Raw genomic sequence first — 16,835 nt, 5'->3', positions numbered from 1 at the left:
AGATGGGAGAGCAAAGGCAAAATCCCGCATTTGCCAATGCCAGTTGGGCCATGCCTGGCTAGGAAAGACTGGCTTTTCCCCCATACGAAGCATAGCCAAGTGAGCTATCACCCCTTGCTGCCACACTGTGACCATGCCGGTGTCCCTGCCTGGCTCCCTGGCCAGCCTGCTGCCACCTCTGGCTGCAAAAGCCCCGGGGCCCTGCTGTCCCAAGTGGGGAAGGTAAGCAGAGCTGCAGGCTCCAGCATGGGTACCTGGTGGAGCAGGAGGAAGGGGCTGCTGAAGCTTGCATGTCCCCTTGGCTTTGCAAAGCCCCGGGGTATGGGGATGGGTGGCACAGGCACCAGAGCAAGCTGCTACCTGCCCCTCTGCTCAACACACTGGGGTCCTCTGCAGGAGGAGGAGCTGCCATCATCCCACCACCCAACAGCAAGGAGGGGATGGGGCTGTGGAGCTGCTGCATGGCCAGCACCAGCTCTGGAACCTGCCTCTGTTTTTTTTTTTTTTTTTCTTCTTTTTTCCCCAGCCTTAATTACTGAATTTCCATATCATCAATTCCCTGCGAGTCAGCAATTGACAGGGAAGGCTGTGGCTACTGTCCTTGCTGCTGCCATCAGAGAGCACCCGCTCCGTCCAGGGGACAGCTCTCAAAACGTTATTTTTATCTCTGTCTCATAAAGCCTGTTCTGTATAAATATATTTTAATTAATTAATAAATGGGACATAATGAGTTCTGGCAGGGTGACATTTGAGCATAAAGCGAGGCTTAAACAGATCCTGACATGTGTTAGCTGGGAAAACATAACACACCCGCATGTGCACCACACACACATACATATATATTTCTCTACTTGTTGGGACTGTTATGCAATGTAAAGGGAGATGGGTTGCGAGGGTTGCTTTTAGGAAGCGGAGGTGAGAACCATGTAGGCAGTCCCTTGGGTTGCCTCTGTCCAGAGATGGAGAGGAGGAGGTAATAGATTGCTTTCTCTCCTGGAGACTGATGAGATGTCCCCAAAGAATGGGGCTTGCTGGAAATGCCTTGTCTCACTCAGCCTGTGCCATCAGCTCTGGAGGGCCCCGGTGGCCCTGCTGCAGGTCAGAGCAAGGGGGTACTTGAATTTCTGGCAATACCTGGGATATGAGTCTCAGGCTCACCCTGGCTTGTGGTTGGTCTCCAGTCTGAGCCAGAAATACAACCTTGCGGCGCCATGGTTGCCTGGGTAGGTGATGATGCTGTGGTGCACTGCATGGTTTTTTGTTTCCCTAAAATAATGTTTTGCTAAAGAATGCAAGTAAAAAGGACAAAGCAGGGCTGTGCTGAGGCTCCCTGGCAGCCTGGCACTGATGGTACCTTCCTATGGATCACAGGGATGGAGGGGGCACCCCAGTGGTGGCTCTGTTGTGGACCAGGAGTTGGAGGCTTGAAGGAGCAAGGATGATCTTGTGACTGGTCAGGGTGGTGTTTCTGACCTGACTTGGTTCTGATGGCACCTGATGGGGAGAACATTACAAGAGGTCCTGTGGTGACAGGAAGGGATGCAGGAGCTGGCACCTGCTGTGACATACTGGAGTAGTGAACACTTCACCCATTTCCTTCTAGTACCTCTGTGCATCTGAAGGTTGCCTTCCCTGCACAAAGCCAGTAGCAGATCTGCTCTTACATAGCTTGGATCCAGGTTTTGATCCAGGTGTGGACACTGTTTCTCGAAGCCTGTCATTACTTGCATGTCAGGGTCTCAGTACAGCCCACTGGAGGAAGAGTAGGGTCTAATGGTGAGCATTGTCCAGTCTCAGATCTTAATCTTCTCGCTTCTGAAGTTTGGGGATGTGAATTTATGGCTCTGCTCTCCTGCAGCTGGAGGAAGAATTAGAAAATTTTTTTGGTACCAATTGTGTGTGCTCTAGATGAAAAGGTTGCACCTACATATATTACTCTGTGTGTGTGAAGGTAAATGCAGTACTGAGGAGTCCTTCAGCAGCGCAGAAGTGTTGCCCAAAGATCCGTAAGCCTGACAAAGCCTTCCTGTGCTCTGCAGACGTTGTCTTCTGCAAGCCCTTGGCAGACCTCCCTCTGTGCAGCTGCCCTTGGTTATTGCCTGTGATGGTGCCCACTGGCTTTTCCTACCTCTGCTGAAGCCCCTGGATGTTGGGGGACCCAGTGGGCTTCGCTCAACTCTCTGCCTTACGCTTTCCAGCAACATCACAGCTTTGCTCCATCATGTGTTATTCCAGCATCATGCCTGCATCCTGATCTGCCTTTAGGGAGTTTTGGGAGACGAAAGGGCACAGCCAGCACACTTTGACCTATTATAGTTGCATATGTACATGTGTTTGATCAAATAGGAAGGGCACGCTGTTTGCTGTTCAGCTTCAGTTATGAGCTTTGGCTGCTGGAAAGATCATGTGGAAGGGAATTTGAGGCTGCTTTCCATGTGGGAGGGGGTGGGTGTGTAGATCGGGGGATTTTAGTGTTTTTTCCTCCATGGAATGGGTCAATATTCCTCCCCTCTCCCTCGAGTAGCTAATAATATAGTGGTTGGCTCTTCTTCGCCCAGCAGGGTTATTGTCATCCTTGCTAAAGTTTGACATTTTACACTTTAACTAAGCACAGCCTTAGGCAAGAAGCTGCTAAGAGACAGATTTCCTTATTAAAAGAAGATGTCACCAAAAGAGCAAGTCAACAAATATGCCACTGCCCAGAAACAGCCATGCAGCTGGGGGAGCTGAGGAAGGTGGCAAGTGGAGCCGGCGTGGATGATGGGCTGTGGAGGAGACAGCCCGAGCCATCTGGGGACACGAGGTCCCTTCATCCACTGCTTCCAGAGCAAGCACTGTTTCGTATGCCCCATACATATAGCACCTATTGCGATGAGGCTCTGGGGACCTCATGCAACATGAACCATCCCCACTGTCGTCTGTTAGCTACAGGGCATTCATCTGTGTGTCTGTGCGTGGAGGGTTTCCGAGTCTGAAAACATTTTCAAGGATATTTCTCAATATTGCGATCGGAAAATGCCAGACACACAGAGAAAGCTGCAGGCAACTGCCTTTTTTTTTTTTTATATATATAATCTGAGCATGTTTGGTAATGTGCCTTTTCCCTATGCTGCTGACAATGGTTTTTTTGCTCCCCTTTATAGAGTTTAAGTATAATACACTTAATAGCAGTTAGTGATGTCAGTGCTCTTTGGTATAGCAAATCTCTGGTGTGAGATAATCTTAGTTAATGATCAGCATAAAACAGATAGAGGTCAGTATTTTAGCGTCGCTATAAATCCCACATTTACTGTGGTAGAGTTGGAAGGAGGCGATCCCATTAACCTTTTCACTGTATTGATAGGGTGCGTGTCCTGCCGTGGTCAGTTGGGGTGGAGGAGCAGCGTGGTTCAGCCCTGCATACCTGCTGCCATCTTCCTCCTCCTCGGGCTTGCTGTCACCTGGGGCTCAGGATGATGTCCACAGGGTGGCTGCCCCATCTCCCGCTGCAGCCTAACTCAGGGTGACACCGTGTAATAGGGAGAGCAGCATCTGCTGGACCAGGAGGGGATGGAAAGATGCTGGCAGCTTTTAGCCCCTGCAGGTCCCACGTTGGAAAGGGCAGTGCAATACGCACACAAGCCAGGCACTGTGGGAGAGCCCCACTGCTCCCAAAACTTCTGGGATAGCTCTGAACCACGGTCCAAGTCGGCAGCACCTGTGGATTTTGGTGAGGCAGCCCTGGGTCTCACCGGCTGTGAATGCATCTCGGTGCAGTGATCTAATAACCTGGAGATATAGGCAGTGTGGAGGGAAAAAAAATAAGATAAAGTCAATGAAGCATTATGGTTAAGAATCAAACTGCATAAAAGTCAGGAAATAAAACATTTAAAGCTCCTACAGGAACGGTTAATCGGTGAAGACTACATGCACAGCATCGGCCCTGTTTTCCCTGGATGTCGGTGCTGCTCCTTTTGTCTGCGTGAGGGGCAGTGCTTGGGGTAAACCCCGCTGCTTCCCATGCTGGCGTACGGCTGGAGTAGCTCTGGGTTTTCTCAGCGGAGCCGGGAGCTGGGGCTGCCCTCTGGCCTTGCTGTGGAGGCACTGGCTTTTAGGTTACTTGCTGAGTCTCAGATGCATGTTCCTGGTGCGTTTCAGAGAGTTCCTGGCTTCAGGGAAGGGCCTTTTCCTGAAAATCCCCCGAGGTTTGGTCTGAAAGGGTGCATGTGTGCCACCTTGGAAATTTTTGGCAGCTGGCTTTAAAAGAAAAACATCTTGGCACAGTCCATGTGTCTTCAATGCACTCAACCTGAGCAGCCGAACGCAGGCAGTGGGTATTAGTTTTCCTGCTGTCAGGATATGTTGTGCTTCTTGATCTCAATTTTTAGAATAAATCAGCGGGGTGGTGGTAGATAGTGCGGGTGGGTGATGTGTCTCTGGAGGGACTGCACTTCTCTAGAAGAGCATGTATGCTCCCAGGACCACTGGCCACTGCCACCTTGGGGCCCACGGGATGGGCCCCATGGGGGTGTCGGGATGGAGGGAGGTGTTGGCACCCTGTAGCCATGGCTGTGAGAGTCCACCACAGGTTCTCTGCAGCATGGTCTTCTTGCAAAGCCGCCTTCCCTGCCTCTTCAGTCCTCTCTCCCTCCTAGGCCCTATTAACAGCGAGGATTTGTCTTGCAACATTACTCAGAGACCCAGGGTTTCGCCGCACTTCAAACCACACCTTCTCCCCGATGTCCTTGATTAGTTGCCTTGGTTGTAGGGTAGCGCTAATTTGATCAGCGTTAGAAATCAGTGCAGCGCTGGAACCTTTTTCCCTGTCTTTCAACTGAATGGATAGAGAGGGCAGAAATAAAGGCTCCCTCGGGTTCTGGTTCATATGTCACCATGAAGTGCATTAATGAATCACTGGTCCCAGAGCACATTTGCGGCTTGTTACTAGCAGATAATCCTGCACTGTGACCCAATTGCTACTTGGCTGCCCAAGAGGAGATCTTTCTCCAAGGCCCCGAGGAGCAAAGATGGTCTGGGCTGGAAGTCGCCTTCAGCTTTGGAGCTGAAGTTGATGCGTTCATTAGGGAGGTTTTTCCTGGCTAGTGCTTGGGTTTGGTTTTTTGCCTTTTTTTTTTTTTTTGTTCATTTGTTTGCTTGGTTTTTTTAATGGAGAAAGCTTGGAAAAATAGCCCCAGAGAAATTGCTACCATATCATTCTGCCACTGGAGGACATCCCCGTGTACTATTGTATAGCTTTGCTGGATGTCTCGTGCCTTTGATCAGCTATGGAAAGGCTCCCCAATGTTCCCAGTTGCTTCAGGCCTCTGTGGCATGGGGAGGTGGGGTTGGCACAGAGAGGAGGACCCTGGGCATGGGAGGGAGGTAAGGGCTCCTGTGGCAGGAGAGGTGGTCACAGTGCTCTGGCGAGGAGACCAGGGGGCATGTGAACTCCAGAGGTGCTGAGGGGCCATCAGCAATGGCAGCACCAGCTGTACCTGCCTCACTGAAGCCATCCCCAGGCTATTTTGCTTGGGAGGGAGCTGCCATGCATCGTGCCACGAGGCTGGCGGCACATGCCCAAACAACTGTTCGCTGGTCCCAGCGAGCTGGCAGATAATCCAAGCTAAGACTAAACGCTGCTTCTCCTCCCTGCCCTCCAAAAACCAGCCAGGCACATTCTCTAGAAAAGGGAGACAGCGTTTTCAGCTAAGGCATTTCTAATCCCGTAATTAGAGGTTTTTATCTGGCTCCTTATTTTGCTGGGAAGGATGATGTTATCTCTGGCACTTGCAGGGAGATCTGGGTGTGTTTCCCAGACCAAGGCTGCTTCTCTGACCTTGAGCAAGGTCACTTCAGTTCCTCTCGCCCCAGTGCCCTGCCTGAGAAAAGAAAAGGGGACATGGATGCTTTATTTCACTCATTCCTTGTCCTGCCTGGCCGACCCATGGGCTCCCCAGGGCTGGCCATAAACTGTCCAGTGCACCTGAACTGTGGTGACCATGGCTCAGAATAAGCTTCTCCAGCCCCATGACTTTTCTCCAACCATACTCCTCAGCAGGAGCAGGGCAAGCAAGTCCTTCTCCAGCCTCCAGGGAGGCGGCTTGTCGAAGGAGACTCTTACTCCACTAAAACCGGAGGAGCCCTGAGGAGATAAAGGTGTGCAAGTCAAGATTCGCTAGCTGGCAGATAAGTTAATATTTTCTTTTATAAGAAGCATCTTTATGAGCGTTTTCTCCGTGCATAACAGCTCGGTGGAAGTGACTGTGCAGGTCAGGAAAGTCATCAGGAGTCAGCAAATACGAGCGCCCCTTATTTATTGCAAAGTTTATCTCTCCATTAAATTTTCACTGAAGAGGGTTTCATTAGACCCACAAGACTGGTATAAACGGGGAGCTGGAACAGTGTTTTTCGCAACCCCGGAGCTAATTTCTTGCCCTGTTTCTTTGTTCCTGTTGTTCGCGCACTGGGGCTGCCGAGTGCATTGAGAGAGAAGCCTGTATTCAAGTCAGATTTTTTTTTTATTTCCTGCATTTGAGCAGGCCAGAATTTATATTGCTCAGGTCTCCTTAAATTAGTCCGAGAGGATTTCATTTTACAGGCCTGCTTGACTGGGATCCTTTTGGCACGATGGGCTCAGCTTTGTATACAACTGAGATTCATATTTTATGTGTGTATAAAAATCCCAGCCATGAATCTAGCGGCTTAAAACTTCACCTTCATTCTTTACAGCTCAATTCAGAGCACTCTGCACATTTCCAGCCACTTGGTCTTGCAGGCGGCTGAGCTACAAGAAAGTGGCCGGAGATGAGGGAGATGTCTCCGAAGGGCTGCTTTGCTCTCCTCGGTCACACAAGGTTGCTTGAGAGAGCCCTGAAAGCCTGTGGCTACAGCAGGTCTCCAGTTCATGATGATGCCTTTCCCCTGTTGGGAGTCCAATCCCAAATTTGAAGTGAGACCGCGGAGATGTTCCTGCGAACTAGGGTTACGGCAGAAAACTAAGACTCTGGGGAGCTGGGCTCTTTGCCCCATCTGGAGCTGCTGTTCTCCATTGGTGCTTGTAGCAAATGTGTTCTGATTGACTGTGACCCATTGAAGTTGCATGCGGGCGGTGCAGCAATGTAGATCTTGGTCTGCAATGTCCTAAGTACCAAATTCAGATCTGGGTCAACAGGCCAGCTTGAACGTCCTGGTTGGGAACAGAAAGGTTCTCTGCTGGCCAGGGCCACAGAGGGCTGAAAAAATGAAGGTCCAGAGGATATGGATGGTGGGAAATGCCAGGCCAAGGTACTTGGGTGGTCCTGCGTGGACCCAGCCTAAATGCTGCTGGGCTGGTCCCAGCAGGACTGGTTGTTTTGGGCTCAAGGCCAGCTCTGTGCAGTCGGACTGTGCCCAGCTAACACCCCCTCCTGCAATGCAGAGCCCTGGGGAAGCTGTGCCAGAGCTAACACAGCGGCTGGACTGTTGCCAGCTGCATCTGGCACCACATGGGTGGCCCTGGTCCTCATTTCCCTGCACTCCTCATTCAGGGATCCATGTGGAGAGTGTCTCTGCCTTCCCTCTGCATGAGCACAGTGGTGTGGCTGGACCAGGCTGGCAGTGGTGGCTCACCCCTGGAATAATGTGGCACAGCCAACTGGATGGGGAACATCAATGAGCTGGGTGTGGAGACACCAAAATTGCTTCTGTGTGTAGACAGCAAAGATCCTGCAGGGTCTTATGTGATATAGTGATACGCCAAGTCTGCCTCTGTATTGGATAATAGGGTGCTACAGGATACTGCTCCACAGCTCTTGCTACTGGGATAAGTAGAGATGTGTTCTCATTAGTCATTTTCTTATAAAGAAGACAGAACTTAAGAATATGGATGTCCAAATGTTGGGTTTTACTTCAGGCTTCTTGGCAGTGCCTGGTCTGCGTTTGGTTGGCAAGTGTGTTTCTGATGCTGTGGTGCCTTCCAGAGTCAGCGCAGTTTGGCTTGGTAGGTGTGAATCCCCCCCAGGCTCTCGTCAGCCTCAGAAGATTCATCCTCGTCCTGCAAAGGAAACTGGAACAAGAGTGGAAAAGGGATGTGGAGTGAGCCTGAGCAGCAGGACCCTGGCTTTGCCTTGCTGGTGTAGGATGGGTGTAGTAGGAGCATCGCTGCCACGTGCTCCAGGAGTAAGCATCCAAGGAGGTCTGCAGTCTGCTCGCTCCTGGCAGCCTGGCCACTGACTTGGGAGCATTTTCCCACTGTGTGTAAATAACGCTCCCACTTTGGTTGTGAATCCGAAGCACATCCACTCCCTCCCCAACCCATGTTTGGCTTTCCAGTGGTTGGGTTTTATCGAGCAGTTCTTTATTGGATTTATCATGCCAGTTGTTAAAGCTTCCAGCTGCTTAAATTTACTTTCTTGTTTTCTCATTTTCTCATCTGTCTTTTCTGTGTTCTTTACAACAAAATCCACACGGCCCTCTATATCATTAACTCCACGGGCAAGTTAATCAAATTTACTGTCAGGCACAGCTATAGCTGTTGGAATGTTTCTAATTTCTTCAGAGAGGGATATTGGGCTCGCGAAGAATCAGCCAGTGCCTCCACTTCTGCCGGCTTTCTCCGTAACGTGCCCTGGAGTCGCTGCAATCCCCAAGCCAGCTCAGACGCTCCATTTCCCACCGTGGTCTCTCCTATTTCTGCTCTCTCCCTGCCACCACCAGCTGAGTCCAAATTTTGGGTTGGATTTGTGTGATCTTCCATGGGTGCCCCATCTTGGTTGGGGTGATCCAGAGGACTGTCCAAACTGAAGGCCAGCTCTTGTGCAGGAGGGCTGGGAGGTTTACCTGAACCGGGGCATCCTTTGGCAGTGGAAAGAGCTCTCCAGCCCTCATCCCCAGGCTAGCACTTGCTGTGCTGAGGTTGCATGTGGAGCATCGTTGAATAATCTCCGCTGTGTCCTTAGGAAGCGGGCCACATCACTGCCTTGGAGGCTACATGGCAGTAAAGATGTTTATGGGCTCTCCAGCCATGTTTATGGGTCACAGTGGGATCTGGAGGCGGAACGGAGACTTGAGTGTCGCGAGCGCTTGGCTGTGGTGTGGCTGTTTGCCATTTGCCTGCCTTCAGCGCCCAAAGGCACATTTCTGGAGCAAGGACTGGTTTAGGTATCATGGCAGTTGCAGCAAAGGGGGTGGGGGGGCAGTGCTGAGGGACGAATCAGAGGGACCTCACGGTGCTGCTGCAGACTGCATGTCCCCAGGGATAGATGCTGGTGTCGGAGAGGAAACGTGCTCCTGTGCCGAGGCAAAGCTCGATACTGGTTTTGGTAGTGCTGTTGTGCAAACGCTGCATGCGGCTCTGGTTGGTGTGCTGCTGTCTCAAAGGAAGATGCTCAGCAGCCTTACAAATACACCCGAGGCAGCAGGGCAGGAAAACAAACTCACGTCTTCCACCTTCCACCTCGGGAGCAGGGCGGTGGGACTGTCAGTGAGACAGGGCAGGAGCTGTATGTTGTGGCTGGGGCTGACCGTGCTGCTGGATGCGCGCAGCCCTCGGTGACCCAGCTGCCTCTGCCCTGGGAGGGGGGGCTGCAGTGTGGCTCTGCTTCCACCATCGGTGGCTGGTCCTCAAGCCGAGCCCCACCTAAAGAGAATCGAAATCCCAGTGTGGGGGGTTCTCTTCAGGTGCATGGGCTGTGCTTTTTGCGTGGGGTCGAGGCACCTGTGCACGTGTGGAAATAAAACAGCGTGTGCGCAGCGAAGGACATGAGACCTCAGTGCATCTCATACATGTACGCGTTCAAGGTGCGAGACAGCCGGTGCGTGTGTTGCAGGAGTGACGTCCAGGGCTCGGCTTCCAAATCACTGGGGGACAGTGGGGAAGGGAGGAGCGGAGGAGGAACGGGAGAGGGGCTGAGAGCGGGTGAAGGAAGAGGAGGGAGGGGGAGCGCGAGAGAGAGAGAGGGCAAGGGGAGGAGGGAAGGGGAGAGAAGTAAACAGGGATGAAATTGCAGGTAAAAATAAAGCCGAAGAAGCCCAGGTGGAATTCATGCAAAGTCTCCTCATCAACACTGCGACTCCCTCCTGTCACGGGAACTGTCATCCGGGCTCGGCTTGTAATGAAAGGGAAAATATTTTATTCAGATTTATTAATTTGAAAATGAAGCCCGCCTGTCGAGAGGGGGACAGTTCTTCTCAATCTGTCATCGTTGAACCACACGCTCCTGACACCGGGATTCATTTGTCTTGTCGGCTCTGACAGTCGGATTCTCCCAGAGCTGTTCCTGGTGGATCGCCCTGGGATTTTAAACCGGATGAAACACATTCCGACAAGGAACAGCCTCTTTATTAATGCAAATTACACGAGGAGGAAAGAGCGCGAGGGAGGGAGAGAGGGAGGGAGGGTGACGCCAGCAGAGGCTCTGGTTCCTCTCCCTGTATCAGTCATTTGTTATTTACATTTATACGCATTTTTCAGGTTTAATAAAAGGAGACCGGGATTTTCGGTGACATTTATGGACGGATTGTTTAAAAAAAAAATAAATGGTACCGTCACCACAAATGTATGCAAAAATACATATCTATATATATTTACATGCATGTGTGCAAGCCCTGTCTCCTGTGGGCAGAGCCGGCTTCGGCCAGGGCGGGCACATGAGTTTTCCCATGGTGTGGCAGAGGTGGCTTTGAGCTGGGAAGGAGACCCACAACAGGTGCCATCAGTCCAGCGATGCTGCTGAGGTGGCCGGTGGCAGGGCTGTGGCATCTCCCGGGGTGCCTGTAAGACCCCTCTCTGGTGTCTTGGGGGGTGACTGGTGGGAGAGGGCTCACTCGGGGTTTGCGGGACAGGGAGTGCTGCCTGTGCTGGGGTACGTGTGTGGGCCAGGGGGTGAAGGCAAGACAGTCCTTCCTGCATCCTCATGTCTGTGTGAGACATCTGGGGTGATGTCTGTGGTGGGACCTGGCTTCTGGCGGTCAGTGTGACTTCCTGCGGCACGGCTGTCCCTCCAGCCTCTGCTGCTGCTCTTCCATGGGGAAGATAACACGCCTCAAACATCAGCATCTCCCAAACCCGCATACTGCCTCCCTGCACATCATACAGGCGGTGTTGAGGCTGCGAGGCCGTCTTTTTCCTTGCAAGCCATGCTTGCCCCCTTGGAGCCTGGCTCTGCTAACGGGGGCTGGCGCCAGCCTCCCCGAGGTCCCCTCCGCTCATCAGCGCAGCATAAAACAAATGCCAGAGCCGGGAGTATGGAAAGCCCGAACGTATGTGTCTAATGATGTCTCCGCAGTCTATAGAATGAATATTTAATAGTGCTTGTCAGCAAGATCTTATAGAGGGATTTTTTTTCCTAAAATGCTTGTTAATTCTTGTGATTTCCATGGCAGCGTCGGTGTTTCTGGTGGCCCCTTGCTGGTTTGTCGCCATCCCCCTGGGTTCACCTCCTCGGGGTCCCTTCCACCATCCCTCCTCAGCCACAGCTCGGCAAACACCACAGTTACCATCACGGCCCTCAGCAGCCCCATCCCCAGTGAGGACTGAGGCTGTGGATGAGCATGTTGGAGCTGATGGATGCCCTCCTCCCCAGAAGCAGGTGGGGTTCCAAAGTCTCTAAGGTGACCTCGTGTGTCATGTAGCCCCATGTGGGTCTGAAACCCTCACCCCCAAATTCCCCCACCCTGCTAAAGCTCTGTCGGAGAGACGTTCAGGCTTGACTTGAAGGCTGCAAGTGATGGAGAATCTACCACGTCGTTAGGCAAATTGTTCTGCTGGTTAATTAGCTTCACTTTTAATGTGCTTGGAGCAATGAGAACAGTAATTCACGTTAGGAACAGGGACGTGCAGCGAGGGCCTGGAGAGGTGTGGAAGAGGAGGGTGGAAAGCCAGAGAAAAAGGACTCAAAATTAGAGCAGAGACATTTTTCAGTGAATCTCTAGTCTGTGAGAGAGACAATGAGAAGAGAGCAGAGGAAAAAGAAGAGAAAAGGGAGAGAAGAGAAGAAAACGTTTCAGAGGGACCAGTGTTATTTTTGAATTTGGGTTGAGTTTTGTGAATGCTATTTTTATGACAGAAAACTAAAGAGTAGAAATGCCAAAATGCCATTTGGTACCATCCTTGAAATGCACTCTTCCACTTTTCATTCTGAAATGGCAATTTTTACAATTTAAATCTTGGTCTAAAAACTCTTAAAGAAAAGAAAGAAGCAGGAGGGGGTGTGGGGGTGTGGTGCATGTGTGATGCTTGAAACCTTTCCCGAAGGTTTTTAGAGTCAGCTGGCTCTTTTCAGCTTGCCTGCCCCTAGCTTGAAATCGGGCAGGTCTCTGCTCAAAGAGGAGCCCATGGCAAAAAGGTATTAGCTTCTGCAAGCTTCCTTCTGCAGATGGACCCATAAAGTCTCTGAGAGCAAACTTGGTGTTAATCCTCATGACGCAGGTGTGTAAGTCCAGCACGGATGGCCACAGAAATCAAGACCTTGCTGTCCAGGGAGCACGGGGGCTTCTCAGAGCTGTGCCTCATCCCTGCTTCCTGAGACCAAGGTCCAGAAACCAGGGGGATGCATTTGGTGACATGTTCCCAGAGCGGCTCTCTTGCAGGGGTGAGTAAAGCCGTGGCCAGGGACACATCGGTGGATGCAGCCGTGGCCAGGGAGGTGTTTCTACACATCGGTGGATGCAGCTGTTATGAGCCCTGGGGACGTCTGCACCCAGCTGACAGAGGCAATAGGGACATGGCCCTGAGGACCACCTTGGGAGCACCTTGAGGAGCCACCTGGAGCCCTTGCGCAAACCCCAGCCTGGTCAGAGCACCTCTAGATATTGCTTTCAAGGACCTTCCCACCTGGTCTACGGGGATTGTCTGAAAAATCACTTCTGTCCTTGAATTCCTATTTCCTTGCAAACCCCGTGGCTAGAGCTCAGCCCTGGTGTAATAGGCATCTCCTTGTAGTAATCTCAACACCCCTCCCCAAACCTACTTATAAAATAATGTACCTTGCACCAATTTTATCTGTGACATTGCATAAAAAAAAAAAAAATCCATTAAAAGAAATAAAAGCAGGTGCAGCTTGATGTTGCAAACACTCCTTCACTCTCATTCTCTCCCCTTCGTTCTCTCTCTCTCCTTCACTCCCGGTGTTTGCTAGTTTGTATGATTAATTTTATCAATTTTCCTGACCTGCTTTGCCACTGAAATAAATATGACAGCTGCAGTGCTGCCTCAATTCGTTCTCTTGCCAAGTGAGCTGCTGAGATGTGTTTTCTTGTTGATCGCAGACTTTGGTAAATATCAAGTAAATAGACTGAAGAGGATTCATTTCAGCAGCTTGGATTGTCAGGACTTCAGCCTGAGAGCACATCCTTCACCGAGGAGACAAAGGGAGAAGCAAAGCTCCTGTCCCTCCCCAAAAAAGCAATCAGGAAATTCTTGCAGTGCACCAAGCCACTGGCAGCCCAGCCTATAATTAGCGGTGTCAGCACATGTCTTGGAGGAGACTCCTGAAGTCTGGGTCACAAAAAAGGAGCCCTGTGGCCAGGCAGCTGCCCTGGTGTGCGTGGGTCAGGGTGGCAGCAGAGATCAGTGCGTGGGGCACTGCCATCCTGGTCCTTTTCTATACCTTAGTAGCATCATGGAGATGGTCCATCACCAACTGTTCCATCGTCTTGGCATTGTTTCTGGTCCCCATGTGAAAGGGAGGGCATCTCTCCTCCGCAGAGGGTGGTCCAATGGGCCGTGGGTTTAGGGAGCACCAAAATCATGGCTGGTGCTGGCAACCCAAGCAGTGACCACTGATGACAGGGTGACAATCTGGCGTTGCAACCTGTCTTCAGATGAATAGGTTTTGTCTAGTACAGCAGCAGAGTAGTGTCCCCCTACGCTCCTCATGCCACCTCCTGCATGATATTGTTTTGGTGACAATGTCCAGAATCTGCCTACCCATTTTCTTTTGGCTTGGCCAACCTCTGGAAACATTCCTGCGACAGAGCTGCGTGCAAACCTTGCACTTGGAAATCATTGCCCTAATACCTGATTTTTCAGTTCCGCCTCTTCCAGTGAAATTCAGTGAAGAGTGAGCTGAAGGTCTCCCACCTTGCAAGGAGTGTCTCCAAGAGATCTCCTCTGGGGAGGCTGCTCGAACACAGCTATGGGTGCAGCATCTTAATTAGCACATCTGCCATCCCGGTGCAAAGTTGTGAGTCTTCCAGCCTACACAGATGTTATAGGTCAGTACATACCCTGCACACCTGAGTACCCTGCATGGGGGCATGTGGGGCATTTATTCAAGCTCTAAGCAGAGGACCTGGATCTGGAGTGGTCCTGCCCTTGCCCATGGCTTCTCGCAGGCAGCTGAGCTGCAGGGCTCTGCTGGCAAGGGGTGTGAAGGCAAGACCCAGGCTCTGTTGAAGCCTAGAGGACTTTCATTGTTGGTTATATGTATGGTGTATTGTTATCCATGTGGGGAATGTAAAACATTAGGAATGAAATTCTTGTGTTTGCATCTCTCCCATATGGCCTTTTTGGCTGGTGTGGCAGGAGCAAGAAAGGGAAGGAACTGAAGTATCATTGCTCAGTGTTGATCTTTCAGCTATCGGTGTCTCTAGTGATGGTGGTCCTTGCCCTGAGGCACCTTTCACATACATTTGGGAATCCCTCTGCCTGTCTCAAAGCAGCTGCATCTCCGTTACACAGCAGCTGTGCTTTTTTTTGGATAGGTCTCACCACAGACTGCCTGGGGGACCAAAAAAAGTCAGGGCCAGAGCATCCAACCAGCATATAGTGTTGAGGGTGGGACACAAGTGTACTTTCTGGAGCAGGTCTTGGTGGTGACGTGGACAGGAGCGATACCGCTGGAGCACCATTCAAGCACTGTGTACTCTGCTCTCCCACACCAAAGGGCTTTGCTCTGGCTTTTTTGGAAGTATTTAAGGCTATGCCTACTGAAGTAAATTAAGCGGTGCTGGAGAAGTGTGCTAAGCACATTTTATTTACTAGTATAGAAACATTTGCTAGCATAGTCTAAGTGTTCACCTGTCCAAAAGTCCCTCAGTGAGGACTGGTGTGCTGAGAAGATGCTCCCAGCGTCACCAGTCCCACCTGTGTAAAAGCCTTCAGTGAGCTTCCTCCTCCCCTAGAAATCATGAGATTTATAATTTCATTCAATTCAACTCAGAAGGATGTTGGAGAAAAATCCGGGGGTCTTTGTGCCTTCACGGACTTTAACCTTTGGGTGCAGACATTTGGCCTTCCCATGTTTTTCTCAGCAGCTATATGAGTTATATATAAGCTTCATTTCCATAAATGAAAGCTTTTTCCTGATTTTCAGCAGAATTCTGTATCTTTAAAGACTCTATGAGTAAGGAACACCGTCTTGAAGATTTTGCAGTCTAGTCGAAGATAAACATTTGCTAGTGTTCATGATCAAGTTAACCGGCAAACAGTAATTACCAGTACAACCCTGCGGCCGAGCCCTCTGTACCTGCAGACCTCAGCAAGGCTGCCTTCAGCTGGCACATACAAACAAGGAGAGAGAGGAAAAAAAGAGAAACTTCCAGCCTCCAAAGCCGAAAAGAGAATTTGTAAATGTGACCCAGATAAACATGACGCAGGATGGCTTCCTTGAGTCAGCAGAGAGCCTCAAATACGGGCTCATGTGACCTCCTCCATGCTGGCGTGTCGGAGAAGCCTGAAAAGGCTGGGTGGATGCTGCAGCACCCCATCGTCCCCCTAAACCTGCCACAGCCTCCAGTGTGGTTGTGCGTCACTGAGCCAAAGCTTGAAACCAGGGAGGAAGAGAAGGAAGGGGGCACCGTAAAATATCGGTAACTGCATATAAAACTGAAGATGTAGGGCTCCCCTGCTGCCTCTGCTTCAATTTCTTGCAGATTGACTATGCACCCGTAGCTTTACCTTTTGGAATTATTGTATTATTACCATTACTAAAGTGATAATTTTCATTAATGACTTAGTGCTGGAAGCTGCAGCAATCCATGACTTTCCATCAGAAAGAAGGTCTAGCTGGCTGCAGGGTCCCCACCGGGGCCATGCAGGGACTCCTCTCTCCTCGTGTTTGAGTTCTGATGGACCAAACGGGCCAAGTAGGTGCCTTCTCCCCTTCATGGAGGGAGACCAGCACCCCTTTAAGTCTGCTTAACCCAGTGATCTTGGACTCTGACCTTAGGACAGGCTGACAGCCCTCCGGTTGGGTCAGACCCCACCAACCATGGATAAATCAGAGGTGACCAGGGCAACCAATGGCGAAATATCTATAGACAGCCATGGGGCACCCACCAGCAGAGGCACTTGGGAACAAGGAGCCAGTGAAAAGTATGTCCCCGTGTTTGCTAGCCTTCGATAGAACTATAGATATGCTATGTTGGGAGACGTGGTGTCATACTGCTGTCACTCCTTGCATGGACATGCTCTTGGACAGGAAGCCTAACCTGGAAAGCAGCTCCACGCTGGCCTTTGTGCAGGTACAATGTCCTGAGTAGGGGGTCTGTGCTGCTGCTGGCCACGGGCTGTCCCTGGTGAAGATGCTCTGTTAAGATGCAATTTTTTGTAGGGGGAGTGGATGCCATGGCCCTCTGACAGGAGGACATTGCATTAGGTGGGCTGAGTTGCTTTCTGAGTTGCACCGTTGTCATCCTTAATGACTTAATCCAGCCAGCCTGGTGCTGCCAAGAGCACAGCCATGCAACCTAGGAGGTGATCCTGGTATGCCCAGGGGAGCCAAGTGCAGAGCTCGCACTCACCGTGCCTGTGCCAGAAGTCTCCAAACTGGCTCTAGCTGCAAATTTCCCCAGGTACCATGAGCTCCAGGAGTCACTTTTGGCTGTTGGTAGAGCTGCCCGAGGGATGGTAGTGCCATAGCATGGTGCTTCCCAAC

General features: G+C 51.0%; 1 protein-coding gene across 1 annotated transcript in view; it reads left to right on the top strand.

Moving 5' to 3' along the window:
• The first annotated feature begins 133 nt into the window (after nucleotides 1-133).
• PBX1 (pre-B-cell leukemia homeobox 1) overlaps nucleotides 134-16,835 on the top strand; it is a 185,488-nt gene continuing 168,786 nt past the window's right edge. The window contains exon 1 of the mRNA XM_009892916.1: nucleotides 134-222. Within this exon, the coding sequence (XP_009891218.1) occupies nucleotides 134-222 (89 nt within the window). The remainder of the gene's footprint in view (nucleotides 223-16,835) is intronic.

The sequence above is a fragment of the Charadrius vociferus genome, unplaced genomic scaffold (genome assembly GCF_000708025.1).
Source record: "Charadrius vociferus isolate BGI_N301 unplaced genomic scaffold, ASM70802v2 scaffold39, whole genome shotgun sequence".
Classification (NCBI taxonomy): domain Eukaryota; kingdom Metazoa; phylum Chordata; class Aves; order Charadriiformes; family Charadriidae; genus Charadrius; species Charadrius vociferus.
This window is presented reverse-complemented; position numbering and strand designations above follow the sequence as displayed.